Source organism: Cervus canadensis, chromosome 18 (assembly GCF_019320065.1).
Source record: "Cervus canadensis isolate Bull #8, Minnesota chromosome 18, ASM1932006v1, whole genome shotgun sequence".
Taxonomy (NCBI): domain Eukaryota; kingdom Metazoa; phylum Chordata; class Mammalia; order Artiodactyla; family Cervidae; genus Cervus; species Cervus canadensis.
Window position 1 is genome coordinate 25,541,996 of NC_057403.1, and position 11,093 is coordinate 25,553,088.

At 39.5% G+C, this 11,093-nt stretch overlaps 1 protein-coding gene across 1 annotated transcript; it reads right to left on the reverse strand.

The window, feature by feature from the left end:
* Positions 1–7,322: 7,322 nt before the first annotated feature.
* Positions 7,323–9,694, reverse strand: ZNF875 (zinc finger protein 875). Its single transcript, XM_043437500.1, has one exon. The coding sequence runs from the start codon at positions 9,372–9,374 to the stop codon at positions 8,688–8,690; it is 687 nt and encodes a 228-aa protein (XP_043293435.1). The 5' UTR covers positions 9,375–9,694; the 3' UTR covers positions 7,323–8,687.
* Positions 9,695–11,093: the final 1,399 nt, after the last annotated feature.

Below are 11,093 nucleotides of genomic sequence, written 5' to 3' on the forward strand. Positions count from 1 at the left end.
AGACGCTTTGCGCCTCGGCCTCTTTGCTGAATGAACTACATTTCCCAGAGGGCCCCGAGGCACGCCCCGACATCATGGCTGCACTACCAGAGGCCACGGCCACAGGACCGAGTACCCACAGAACTGTGTAATAACCTGGGATACCGTGAATGGGCATTTAAGTGACCCTGGGCGACTGTGTGTGAGGGAATGCTGAAGCTGCGCGTGTCCATGACTTACTGAGTGCTCAGGTGTGGCGATTTGTGTGTGGCTGTCGCTGCACACTTTTGTGCTTGCGCACCACGGGGGGACGTGTTCTGTCAGTGTAGTGAGTTTGTGTATTCTAAATCATGCCCCGTGATTGTGGGTCATTGTGTGACAGATTGTGGATCTGTCACGCCAAGAATGGGAGAGTGATTGTGGATGTGGGAATGGGATGTGGATGTGACTGTGGCTGACTTTGGGCATGACGTTTCTGTAACTGTGTTCTTAGTCCAGAGATCCGCAGAGGTTTTCCCATAATTGGCGGGGGAGCTTTGTTTCTGGGCTTGTCTTTAGAGTTGAGTCCTGGGAGAGGAGTCTTTGTGTGTCCTGTGTGTGTGTGTGTCTGTCTGTCTCCAGGTCCAATTGTTCTCTCATCCCTGCCCAACCTCTCACCCCGGCCAGGGCAGGGTTGGTGTTATCCTTATTTCTATATCGTGTGTTTGTGTGTGTGTGTCTGTGTGTCCGCACCCGTTCAGTCACTCAGTCGTGTCAGACTCTTTGCGACCACATGGACTGACTGTGCCCCACCAGTCTCCTCTGTCCATGGCATTTTCCAGGCAAGAACACTGGATTGGGTTGCCATTTCCTACCCCAGGGGATCTTCCCAAGCCAGGGATGGAAGCTGCAACCGTGGCGTCTTCTGCGTTGGCAGGCAAATTCTTTACCACTGTGCCACCTGGGAAGCCCATATCCCTTCTCTACTTGCTGCTAATGTGATCACAGCCACAAAGAGTAATTATATTCCAGTTGTAGGAAGATGCTCGCTTGTATCAAAGCCATTTATATTGTTGTAGCCAGGAACTCTGGGGTTTCTTTTATTGTTGTTCCTAAGTTTTCACTTTACAACTTTAATTTGTTGTTCTTGTGTTATTCAGTCACTAAGTCGCGTCCAACTCTTTGTGACCCCATGGACTGCAGCATGCCGGCCCTCCCTGTCCTTCACTGTCTCCCAGAATTTGTTCAAATTCATGTACATTAAGTCGGTGACGCTATCTAACCATCTCATCCTCTGCTGCCCTCTTCTCCTTTTGCCTTCAGTCTTTCCCAGCATCAGGGTCTTTTCTAATGAGTTGTCTCTTCGCATGACATGGCTAAAGTATTGCAGCTTCAGCTTCAGCATCAGTCCTTCCCATGAATATTCAGGGTTGATTTCCTTCAGGACTGACTGGTTTGATCTCCTTGCAGTCCAAGAGATTCTCAAGAGCCTTCCTCAGCACAATAATTTGAAAGCATCAATTCTTCGGCACCCAGCCTTCTTTATGGTCCAACTCACATCCGAACATGACTACTGGAAAAACCACAGCTTTGATTATACAGACCTTTGTTGGCAAAGTGATGTCTCTGCTTTTTAATATGCTGTCTAGGTTTATCAAAGCTCCAGTATCACCGCGGACAGCAACTGAAGCCATGAAATTAAAAGACTTTTGCTCTTTGGAAGGAAGGCTATGACAAACCTCAACAACTTTATTTAGGCCCCAGCTTTAAGAAAACTATCCACAGTCAAGAGGCCAAGAATGTGAACCTGTGAGTGATGTTAAAGAAAACAAGAACTGAGTGCTAGTTGAAGGGCCTTGTTTCTTTGTTTTTAATTCAGGAACTATTGCCATAGGAGAAAGACTTCAGTATAGAACCGGCTCAATTCCAAATATAGCAAGACAGGATTTATAGACAAGGAGCAAGTTAGGGTTGCGGGGTGGTCAGTTTATGGGAAATTACAAAGAGGAGACATAAAGGGGTGGGGGAATTCTTGCTAGGCTGACTAATAGAATTCTTGCTGAGGGAAGGTCAGAGTGATCACATACCATTGGGGTGGATGAGGAATTTAATTAAATACTGAGAGTGATCAGATATCAAGAATGTGAGCTAAACTGACTTGACAGAATTCTTGCTAAAACTGGGTGATGTAAAAATAAATAAATAAATAAATAAAATAAAACTGGGTGATGTGAAGACAAACACTGAAGCCCAAAGGTTGAAGCCTAGTTGAGAAGAGGGTTCTGAGGAGTCTGACTAAAATTAGGTCAAGGAGAGTCTTTGTCAGTGAAAGTTAAAAAAAAAAAAAAAAATCTGGAAGGTGCACCCAAGTCAAGATCTCGGTGTCTGTGGAAGTAAAAAGAAGTTCTTGAAATAAAAACACATCTCTGGAGATCCTCTCCAGTCCCCTCCCCGGAAAAGAGTCCTTTAATAGCTGAAGCCCCAGTGAAAGAGTTCAAAGTGTTAGTCACTCAGTTGTGTTCAACTCTTTGTGATCCCATGGACTGTAGCCCATCAGGCTCCTCTGTCCATGGAATTCTCCAGGCAAGAATACTGGTTGGGTACTGGAGTGGGTTGCCATGCCCTTCTCCAGCGGATTTTCCTAACCCAGGGATCAAACCCGCGTCTCTTACATCTCCTACACTGGCAGGCAGGTTCTTTACCACTAGCACCACCTGGGAAGTCCCTCAAACATAATATGAATTAATAAATAAAAATAAAGACAGATCTCTACAAAAGGAGAATAAAATAACTATATAGAAAATATAAAATTTTACAACAGTTTGTGTTAACCTTGGCATATTATTAAAATAGATATATACACACTCACACATTAAATACTTTAAGATACAAGCTTAATCACATTCAAAACTATACTTTATGAACTAAAATGGAAGAAATCACAAAATACATTGATTACAATGCTATAAGATAAAAAGCTGAATACTAGGATATTGTAAAAATGAATATGTCCATTTAGCCACTTGTAAGCACTCTGAAATAGTAATTCTTATATAAAAGAAAATAAAAAATGAAAACCGTATGCCATTTAGAAATGAACTTTCAGTTTTGCATATAGGGTTATCATTACCATCTTTCTAAATTCCATATATATGTGTTAGTATACTGTAATGGTCTTTATCTTTCTGGCTTACTTCACTCTGTATAATGGGCTCCAGTTTCATCCATCTCATTAGAACTGATTCAAATGAATTGTTTTTAATGGCTGAGTAATATTCCATTGTGTATACGTACCACAGCTTCCTTATCCATTTGTCTGCTGATCCTATATGCAAAACAGAAAGAGAGACACAGATGTACAGAACAGACTTTTGGACTCTGTGGGAGAAGGCGAGGGTGGGATGTTTAGAGAGAACAGCATCGAAACATGTATATTATCTAGGGTGAAACAGATCATCAGCCTAGGTTGAATGCATGAGACAAGTGCTCGGGCCTGATACACTGGGAAGACCCAGAGGGATCGGGTAGAGAGGGAGGTGGGAGGGGGGATTGGGATGGGGAATACATATAAATCCATGGCTGATTCATGTCAATGTATGACAAAAACCACTACAATATTGTAAAGTAATTAGCCTCCAACTAGTAAAAATAAATGGAAAAAAAATAATAATAAAATAAAAAATTGGAAAAAAAAAAGAAATGAACTTTCAGGACAGTAAAAAGGCAATAAATAAACCAAATTAAACAAGCTTGAAAAAGCAATACAATAAAAACGAAAGCTTGAGATTAGTAAATATTAACAGAAATTAACAAATATAAAAAACACACTGAAGAAATGATTAAGAGCATAAAGCTGCTTCTTTGACTAAAAAAAAAAAAAACCAAAAAAAATGATTGCCAAGAATAGTTAGAGACATAGCCACAAGCCTAGCCATTAAGTAATTATATCATTTAGTTCTAGAAATGAATATGCCCCACATTTCAGTGTTCTGTCTAGATAGAGCAGCATACCTCAGATTGTAGGTTTACGTCTGTCAGTGGGTGTTAAGCATTTTTTTGCATTTGTTTCTTCTATGCCTATTTTAAATTATATAAAGCACAGATGTTAATAAAATGTTTGGTATTATAACACATAGCTTTTTTCTGGTGTGTGTGTGTACAGTATTTTCAGTATGGGTTATAGACCATGGGTTATAGACCACAAATATCTAGAAACAACACACTTAAAGGTGAAAAATAAAGTGTTTGACTTTCACTTGGGTTTGAACATTTTCCATCATAAAAAAAAAAGGGTGACATTGTTTTATGTGTTTGCAAATCTTTAATATTCAATTTAATAGAATATAGTTGGTATTTTATATGTGCTCCTGCATTTAATGTGTTGACATAAATAAAATCTGGCCTCATGTAGATATAGTAAGAAAATGGAGTGCTTTAATACTCTTTTCAGGTAACTGTCAACATTATCCCTAGATACTTCATCAAAAATCATGGAATCCAGCTTTTATCTTGTTAAAATCCATTTGTCAATCTTATACTTTAATATACCCACAGATGATTTTCCAGCATTATGTACTGTTTGCAAAATACTGGTTCAATGAATTAGGCAGATCTTCCATCATCATATTTCATTATATGGTATTATAAAATCATGCTCATTAATATCATCACCAATCTTATCACAAAGGGCTAAGTACTGGGAAACTGTCAAGTTCATGGCGGCAGGTAACTTGTTCTTCAATATTCTAATCCTCTGTTTGAAAGTCAAATTAACAGAAATTGCCATCAGTTTTCTTCACTGGCAATTTTTTTAAAAAATCACTTCATTTTTGACAAAATGTCTACCAAACATCCAAGTCTGAGTCACCTTATCCAAAACTTGTCAGCTGAGCTTTCAAATAAAACTGGTGTCCATAAAAAGGTAGCTGGTACAGCTCACAAATTAAACAATCATACAAGTGCATCTCCTTGAAACAGCTTCATACTTCAGCATGAAGGACTTTACATATATTTCTCTTTTCATCACATAAAATGTTTAAAAGATGTATACATACCAATTTTAATATCATGGCTGTGATATTATAATTTTGTAAGACATTACCATTTGAGTAAACTGAGTAAAGAATACATGGTTTCCCTATATAATTTCTTGCAACTGTGCATTAGTTATCTCAGAATTTAAATTATACCTTTAAAATGCTATACTCAAAGGTCAAGATTTAACAAAATTCTACTATTTTATTAAGAGTATTCTTAAGTGAAACTTGCATTGTTGACCACAAATAGGAGGTGGTTAAAAAATACAATGATGCTAATAGTACAGTTTGCTGCAGTCCATGGGGTCACAAACAGTTTGACACAACTGAGCGACTGAATAACAGTTTGGTGTCACTGCTATGATTCATGCTAAGAGCCCAGCAGTTTTACCCACGATTGCTGACTGATTTTGCACCATCAGTGCAAATTTCAACAAAACAGAAAAAAGCAAGTAATGTTTTAGTGTTATAATGAAATTTGTTTTGACCATGCAGATCACTTGAAAGCCTCCCCTCCCCCCCGGCCCCAAATCCTCTGATCACACTTAGGGAACCAATGACCCATAATAATAAGTCAAAATTGAATTAAACAGTTCCATTAACATTTACTGCTACTCCTTTTAAAATGGAACATTTCCATGATGACTATAACAGACTTACAGATTTGAAGCAATATTCATTGTTTCATACTCTTTATCATCTTTTCTTCAAAGTTTTCTGCAATGTAGTCTACTACTTACCAGAAGGTTAGCAGGATGGGTAGTGGTTGCTCTGGGGCAATTTTTCTGTCTGTTTTAAACACCTAGAGCTATCACCTCAGGCTATGAAATATGAGGCAGTAGTGGATAGCTAGTCCAGACACGGACTGAAGGAAAAAACACACATGCAAAAACAAGACTGAGGATTCCCATATCTGAATACCATGTGGTGTTTTATCTCCTAATCAGTCTCCATATTTGCACAGATTTTAATGCTAGGCCCAGACAGACACCTCAGGTTACCTGTCTTCTCTTGTCTCTTATGAGAGGTTCTAAGCAGAAGGCCTGATGGAGGTTTAAGAATCAGTGGTGGGCGTGGGGAGTGCCAAAGTATAGGGCTTCTTTCTACCCCTTTCTCAGAACATTTCCAGGTCTTTCTGTTTGGTTGCTGCTCCATAAAAATGTTTCCCATGGTTTGTATCTATTTTGAATTCATTTAAGTCTTCATACACCAGCAGTGCTCTGTTTTTTCCTGTTGAGCATTTTAAACAATTTGTGGCAAAATTTTTTATTTTTATGAATCAATTACACTACAAATGGAAGTGTTCCTTCTGAAAGTTAAAAAATAGTAAAAAGTATGTTTAATTTTGGAATCCTTATGTTTGTGACATGACATGATTTTATGGAAAAGAGTAATTAGGTTCTAAGACCTAAAGAGATTAAAACTCAAATGATATTTTTCTGTTGAGGAAATGTAAGAGCATGAGGTCAGGATTTACCATGAGGACGGCTAAGAGGTGGAGGCCAGGTCAACTGCTCCATCAAAGATAGTATTTCATAATTTTTCACCAGGTTCTGCTCACTCCACTCAAACTTAAGATTTTGAACAAAAATTAAGACTTCTACACCTCATATTATTTGAGACAGTGATTCCCTAACTCTAACTCCTTTGGATATCAAGGCTTTGGGACCACTATTTATTTTTTCCATAAACTGAAAGTCTCTTGAGAGTCCCTTGGACAGCAAGGAGAACAAACCAGTCAATCCGAAAGGAAATCAACCCTGAATGTTCACTGGAAGGACTGATGCTGAAGATCCAATACTTTGGTCACCTGATGAGAAGAGCCGACTCAATGGAAAAGACTCTGATGCTGGGAAAGATTGAGGGCATTGAGGAGAAGGGGACAACAGAGGATGAGATGGTTGGATGGCATCATCAATGGACATAAGTTTGAACAAACTCTGGGAGGTAATGAAGGACAGAGAAGCTTGGCGTGCTGCTGTCCATGGGGTCACAAAGAGTTGGACACAACTGAATGACTGAACAACAAAGCTGAAAGCCAAGCACTGAGTATTGCACTTGAAATCCTGCTTCACCACTTTCTAAGTACCCATATACTTTGTTTTTCTATGGCTTTCAGATCTATTCTAAATAACTGTACACAAATAAGAAAAATAAGTTATAATACAATTCCTGTATTTTCCTGCCTATCCTTAGAAAACTTATTTTCCAAATATAATTCACAATCATTTAGTCAAGTTTCATGAAAAAAAACTGGGCCTTGGGACAAGATTCTAAGTAAATTTGTGGGACACCATTTCCAAAGCCATTTCCAAAAAGAGACTATTCTCAACCAAAAATGTAGTATATTTTACAATAGTTGGAAAAATTTAAACCTAGTAATTACTAATGGGATGTTGTAACTCAAAAAAGAATAGAAAATAATTTCATTTTACATTTCTGTATATGTGTGCATATTTTCTTTATAACACTACATAATACATTTCTAGTCTAAATACACTCAGTCAACAAAAGTATCTACAGTATGGATTCAGCCTGGAAACCAGAGAGTCCCAGGAAGCAAGCAAGGATATGATATTTCAAAAATGGATAATTCTTCCCAAACTTAGAGCTAGGATACTTACAATCTTTCTTACCTGTCAACCCTTTGTATAATAAAACCTTCTACCCATGCATTATCTCTTATCCCCATGAGCTGACCATGTTCCAAACTTTCACTGAAGTGGACTCTGCTGGGTCATGCTCTGTGGAACCAGCATTAAATCAGCCATGGTTTCTGTCTCTTGTTCTCAGGTCAAACAGACATCAAGAGATGGGCTCTAAAACTGCTGTTACAACATCCAGGTTACTGTGGAAGTAGTGTTCAAGTATACTTGGGAAGTATATTGGATATTGGAATTCTATCAATTCTCTAATTTCAACCTACTTAAGTACTCTCTCCATCAAGTTACCTGAGAGACCTTCCAAAATCTACCATCCCCAGTAGGGAAAATCAGAGCCCCTGAAACAGGCCAGCAACAATTCTCCTTCAGGTGGAATGGAGATTCTGACCCTTACCATTAGTCTCGTGAACACTCACATCACACATAGATGTCTCTGTTTTAGAGTCAGCCAATGGCTGACTTATTACTGAAGCTACAGCCCTGGATGGGATTTCCGTTGTCTCGTGCAGTGTGACTACTGGCTAAAGGTTTCACTGCTTGTACACACAAGGTTTCTCTCCTGAATGTGTCCTCTGATGTCTGATGAGGTTTGATATCCAACTAAAGCCTCGCCCACACTTTCTACAAATGTAAGGCTTCTCTCCTGAATGTATCCTCTGATGTCTAATGAGGTGTGACTGCCGGCTAAAGCCTTGCCCACACTCCTTGCACACATGAGGCTTCCCCTGAGTGTGCCCTCTGGTGTGTAATGAAAGTTAGCTTATCATAAAACCCCTGTCCACACTCCCTGCACACAAAGGGGCTATCCCCTGAGTATGCCCTCTTGTGCCTAAACAGGTTTGGCTTCTGGCTAAACCTTCTACCACACTCCTTGCATATGAAAGGCTTTTCCCCTGAATGTGTTCTCTGGTGTGAGACAAGAGTGGACTTATCATTAAAGACTCATCTGCACTCCCTGCATACAAATGGCTTCTCCCCTGAGTGTGTCCTCTGGTGTGTACTGAGGGTTGACTTCCAGGTAAAGGCTCTCTCACATTCCCTGCATAAGAATGCCTTCTCCCATGTGTGACCTCTGGTGTTTGTCGACGTTTGACTTCTGGCTAAAGGGCTGCCCACACTCCAGACACATGTAAAGTTTAACCCCTGAGTGTGTCCTCTGGTGTGTCTTGAGGTTTGATTTCCAGCTAAAATGACGCCCACATTCTGTGCACACATAAGGTTTCTCTCCTGTGTGTGTCCTTAAGTGTCTATTAAGGTGTGACTTCTGGCTAAAGCCTTGCTCACACTCCCTGCAAACATAAGGCTTCTCTCCTGAGTATGTCCTCTTATGTCTGATGAGGTGTGAATGCTGGCGAAAGCCATGCCCACACTCCTTGCAAATGTAAGGCTTCTCCCCAGAGTGTGCCCTTTGGTGTGTGACAAGATTTGACTTCAGGCTAAAGCTCTGGCCACACTCCTTGAACACATAAGGCTTGAGCCCTGAGTGTGTCCTCTGATACATGAAGAGGTTTGATTTCCAAGTAAAGCCTCGTCCACACTCCTTGCACATATATGGTTTCTCCCCAGAGTGTATCCTCTGCTGTGTGATGAGGTTTGACTTCCAGGTAAAGTCTTGCCCACATTCCGTGCACGCATAAGGCTTTTGCCCAGAATATGTCCTTTGGTTTTTGATGAGGACTGACGTACTACTGAAGTTTTGTCCCCACTCGGTGTACATGTAAGCGGTCTCTCTTGTGTGTCTCTTCTGGAGGCTGAGCTGGTTTCACTCCTTGATAAAGCCTAGCCCAAACTCTCCATATTTGATTACTCCAAATCTTGAGATTTCTAAACCACATAATATTTTGTCTGTTTCCTTGAGGTCTGTCCTCTGGGCCAGGCTGGGCCCTATATCCACCACTGTGTTGTCTTCCTTGGATGTTACTGGCTGTTCTTCCAGGGGGCTGGAGATTGCCTTTGAAGCACTGCTTCTGCTTATTCTCCTGAACAAAAGCTTGGAATCTTCTTTCTCTTGAATTTCTGCTTGGTGGCTCGAGCAGGTTTGATCAGAGAGTTGCTCCTGCACTTGATCTTCTGTGCAGTGAAAATGGAAGTGTTCCTTCTGAAAGTTCAGAAGTCTGTGATCTTCTGAACAGTGTTTCCCTGAATGGAGATGATTTCCTGCACATAAGCTTGAGAATAACTGAGGGAGATGGCTGAACCACACAGGCTGGATGAGGGCTTGCTGGAAAGAGAATGCCAAAGGACAGGTGAGACAAGGTTGAATTTCTAGCTTTGATCCTGCTAAACAAAGAATGTTTTCAGTCATAGGTAGGGCTGCCTTGCCCATTCTGCTTTGCCCACTGGTCATTTATAATATATTTACATCACAAGCTGTCTCCCACTCAGCCATCCTTCCCAAGATCTATTTTGCATTTCACTTTATGCATCACATTTTTATTGTAGGAAACAGTAAACTTGATCAGTGGACCAAATCCAGCCTGCAATCTGTTTTTTGTATGGCTACAATATAATAGCTATTATATCCAGTTTTCAAAGAAACAGGAAAGAGTGACATAGTTAAGGAAAAAAATTACAGCCAAGAGAAAACTGATTTAGGGAGAAAAAAATACTTCAAAGCTGATATTATGAATATAGTCAAAGAACTAAAGAAAACAATACGTGAAAAATTAAAGGTAAGTATTATAACTTAAAATGGAGAATCTCAATAAAAAATAGGAGCTTTTTTTTTTTTTTTTTTGGCTGCACCATGCAGCAGGTGAGATCTTAGTTCCCAGATCAGAGATCAAACCCAATGCCCCTTGCACTGAAAGCATTCAGTCTTAACCACTGAACCACCAGGGAAGTTCCAAGAATAGAAACTATTAACAAGAAACAAAAGGAAATTCTGAAATTAAAAAGTAAAATAACTAAAATTACAAAGTTACTAGAGAGATACAACAGAATATTTGGCTTTGAAACAGAACCAGTGAACCTGAAGATAAATTAATAGAAATCACCTAAAAACTGAAGAGAAGAATTAAAGAAAGACTGAAGAAAAACAGAGTCCCAGAAACCTGTAAGACACCATCAAGCAAACCAAACCTATGTGTAATGGTAACTCAAGAAGGTGAAGACAGAGAGAAAAAGCAGAAAAAAATATCTGAAGAATTTATGGCTTAAAAAGTTCCAAATTTAATGAGAAACATTAGTCTACATATATATCTAAGAAACTCAACAAACCCCAAAATAAACATAAAGACAGCCCTAGCTAGATACATCATAGCCAAAATGTTGGCCATCAGGGAAAAAAAGACAAAAGGAAAATCTTGAAAGCAGCAAAAGAAAAATGACTCAACATGTACAAGAGGAAAAACAATATGACTAGTGTTAACTTCTCATCTTTGGTCACCTGATGTGAAGAGCTAATTCGCTGGAAAAGACCCTGATGTTGGGAAAG

What these genes read in the sequence shown, in the direction of transcription:
- ZNF875 (XM_043437500.1), bottom strand. Translation starts at nt 9,374, where the DNA reads ATGTACACCGAGTGGGGACAAAACTTCAGTAGTACGTCAGTCCTCATC.